The following is a 3,318-nucleotide window of genomic DNA, read 5'->3' as shown; positions in this document are numbered from 1 at the left end:
ATGTAAGCAGCAACCAGTTTTACAACCACAAAATTATAAAAAGCGGAAAATTTGAGAAATCAAATTGAAATGTCACTTGCTCAAGACTAATTATGGCGCTATCTCTCTGAACATAACTCGTGGCAAAAATAGTAAAACCTCTGCAAACTGTTAAATACATGTAAATATGCAACATAAAAACACTGTTTATATTGAGAAAAGTACAAAAAAGTATTATTACAGCAGCACAAAGTTTTGAAATTACAAGTGCACGTGAATATAAACAAAGGTACATAACAATTTAAATCCTGTATCGCTTCACTCGGATTCGGACTCCGTTGATGTCGAGTCATCTCCCACATGAATTACTAATGGCTCCACTACGATGTCCATTAAAATGTCAATTTGCCACATTTTTTCCTCTTCACTTTGAGCATGGCGAATTGCGTTCTTCCAATTTTCAGCAGTAACATGTTCCACTGCTTGTTGAAATAGTGGATGAAGGTCTTTCATTTTAAATGTGGTGTTGTTTCTGGCCACTTCACCTTTTATTTGCGCCCATATCAGTTCAATTGGATTCAATTCGCAGTGATATGGAGGCAATCGCAGCACGGTACGATTGTGTTCCTTTGCAATTTCATCAACTACATATTTTGGTGTAACAGCTGCCCGTTTCACAAGCTGTAGAAGTTCAGCTCTTACCATATCTTCTTCGTAAGGTATCGATTTGCTTGTTAACCAAGTTTGTATATCAGCTTTTTTCGTACTGGTGTTTGGTATTTTTTTCACTTTTCCTGCTATGATATGAAGCGTTGTCCATTATAATCACAGATTGTTCATCAAGATGTGTAACGATTTCCATAAACCACTTTTCAAAAACTTCACTGGTTATTTCTTCGTGATAATCCCCTGTTTTCTTCGATTCAAAACACAGCAAACCTTCCTCGACGAAGCCATCCTCGGACCCTATATGGAGAACAATAAGGCGATTTCCTTTGCCCGATGGATCTTTCAATCCAGTTGATAGCCCGTTGATAAATGCCTGTCCTGGAGTGAGAATTGTGGTGTCCTTCCATACTTTGCTTACAGTATGCCCAGCACTCACCCAAGTTTCATCTAGGAAATACAACTTCCTACCTTCTTCACGATATTTTCTAATTTCACGCGAGAACCGACGCCTCCAAGTAATTATTTCGTCCTTTTCCCTAAGAACACTATTGCGTGACCTCTTTTCGAATCTACAATGACAAGTACATAATATACATACACGTAAAGAAAAAAGGTTTACTGACCGAAAACCTATTTCTTTTATTAATTTCCATAAAGTAGTTCGTTTCAAATGGGGTAAGTCTTCGTCTTCGTGTAACACTGCCAAAACTTTACTCAGGGTAGGTGGTTCATTTCTTTCAAAGAAAGAATGAAGCAAACGTCGAAGAATACTTTTAGTTCCGGAATCAATATTGTCCAAAATTGCTCGTGGTCGATAATATTTTTTAGGTGAATGAAGTTCGTGTACCTCTGTATACTCCCGAAGAATCTTGTAGACACTCGGAATGCTTACACCTAAATTACACAATAATAAGTAAAAATGAATGTGCCTAAGATGAAAATTACCTGCTGCTTTAGCCGTAAACTCAACTTTATCCGTTTTAGATACCTCCGGGTTGTCTTCCGAATATGCCTTGAAGATATTTAAAATGCCAGTTTTGTCTTCAACTGAAAAGTGCTTGGCAGAACGTTTTTTCGGTGGAGAGAAAGCAGCACCGGCGACATTCATGTTTGCGTACAACTTTTCTTGATCGCGAATAATATAACCCTAAAAACAGGCATGTAAAAATCGTGTATACTTAAAATTTTATAATTACTCACCTGACTATCTTTAGAATACACCGACGAGTCTTTATAAAGACTATTTTGTGTGAATAAAGGAGATTAATGGCAAATTGACGCAAGTAAAGATGTAAAAACGTAAAAACCGGCAGAAACGCAATAGGCAAGATGACAGATTACCCAATTCGGCCAATTCGCTTTACAAGTGTGATTGTGGCTTCAAAAATTACACCAATAACAATGTCGTATTCAAATGTGGCGGTAATTGTTGAGGAGGGGCTTAACTATTTCTGTTGGGTGAACGAACTTTAGAAGCTTTGAAACATTATTTCACAATATTTCAGCCCTTCAAAATCAATCCTTATTGTGTTTAATGAGAAAAAAAGTATTTACTCTCAAAAAGTTAATAATAACTCCTTTATTTTTGATGATAGAAATTGTTAAAAAAAATCATTTTGTAGATTTTTGCTACAAGGCTCTTTATATCAAATCCCTTTAAGAGTTTTAAAATGGGGTGAGTCTAAACGGCTAAAATAAAGTAGTGCTCCCATACAAAACGTGCATATCTCACTTAATTCTCGTCGTACACAAAATTCCCGGCGAGGAAAATTTTAAGAATTAAAAATGCTACAATTGGATGCTGTAGCAATTTTTACATATCTCCAGTTGTTTTGTAGTTATTTTGAACAGAAGGACGTTTTTCACAAAATTGCAGAAATTCGTTTTTCACTTTTAGCTTGAATTAGGTATTTCGAAATGAAGTCTTCTTAAACTGGTCACACTTTTAGAATGTACCAATAATACGTAATTAGAAAAAACTGGAAAAGAGGAAGGATTAATTTTAATTAGGGTGGTAATTAGGGGCTAGCTTGCACTGATTTGTCCAAAGGTGAAAAAAGTACGGATCTACATTATTTTCATCGTAACTCACTTAATTTTTATTCTAAAGTTTGTTTTTTAAAAAAAGAAGAACGGTTTGTTTAAATATTTTAAAGAATATTCTATTTCTCGAAAAATGCATAGTTTTGCCGTTATCTGACTGTGAAACTCTCTAATTTAGCGTTTGACGAACAAGAGCTACCCTCTAATAAACCATAACTCGGTTCGTATTGGTCATACAGCAAGTATTAAAAAACCGTTTTCTTTGTTTTTTAAAAGCTACGTTTTTGTTCTCCATAGATTTTTTATAAAATGCATACTATTCGAGTTTTTCGCGAATAACCAATTATTGATCTTTTCTATGAAAAACTCATACTTTCGGTCGCGAATAAACTTGAGAAGTATTAGCTTTTCAAAAAAATATATAGAACACTTTTTGCTTAGAATTAATTTTTCTATCTATTCCTGTGTTAAAATTACAATAAAAAATTACCACCCCCGAGATAGGGTGGCAACCGCCACCCAGAGTGAAAGCGCCCTTTGGCATGATATAGATATCATTTCATGTAGTGATTGAACTACCTCCTAACGTCTAGTCCAAAAGTTCAGTATAGACTAAGGAAAGTGTTG

General features: G+C 35.1%; 2 protein-coding genes across 2 annotated transcripts; both read right to left on the bottom strand.

Annotated features, from left to right (window-relative positions):
* Window positions 1-297: 297 nt before the first annotated feature.
* On the bottom strand, window positions 298-684 carry LOC116161410. The gene has a single exon (XM_031474749.1). It carries the CDS (start codon window positions 682-684, stop codon window positions 298-300), a length of 387 nt encoding a protein of 128 aa, XP_031330609.1.
* Window positions 685-730: 46 nt separating this feature from the next.
* Window positions 731-2,101, bottom strand: LOC116161401. Its single transcript, XM_031474739.1, has 4 exons — window positions 1,849-2,101; window positions 1,594-1,795; window positions 1,240-1,542; window positions 731-1,026 (listed from the first exon to the last, which is right to left on the bottom strand). The coding sequence occupies exons 2-4, from the start codon at window positions 1,754-1,756 to the stop codon at window positions 731-733; spliced, it is 762 nt and encodes a 253-aa protein (XP_031330599.1). The 5' UTR covers window positions 1,757-1,795; window positions 1,849-2,101.
* Window positions 2,102-3,318: the final 1,217 nt, after the last annotated feature.

The sequence above is a fragment of the Photinus pyralis genome, unplaced genomic scaffold, assembly GCF_008802855.1.
Source record: "Photinus pyralis isolate 1611_PpyrPB1 unplaced genomic scaffold, Ppyr1.3 Ppyr1.4_LG1, whole genome shotgun sequence".
NCBI classification, from domain to species: Eukaryota; Metazoa; Arthropoda; class Insecta; order Coleoptera; family Lampyridae; genus Photinus; species Photinus pyralis.
The sequence above is the reverse complement of the archived record's forward strand: the minus strand, read 5'-3'. Positions and strand labels throughout refer to the sequence as shown.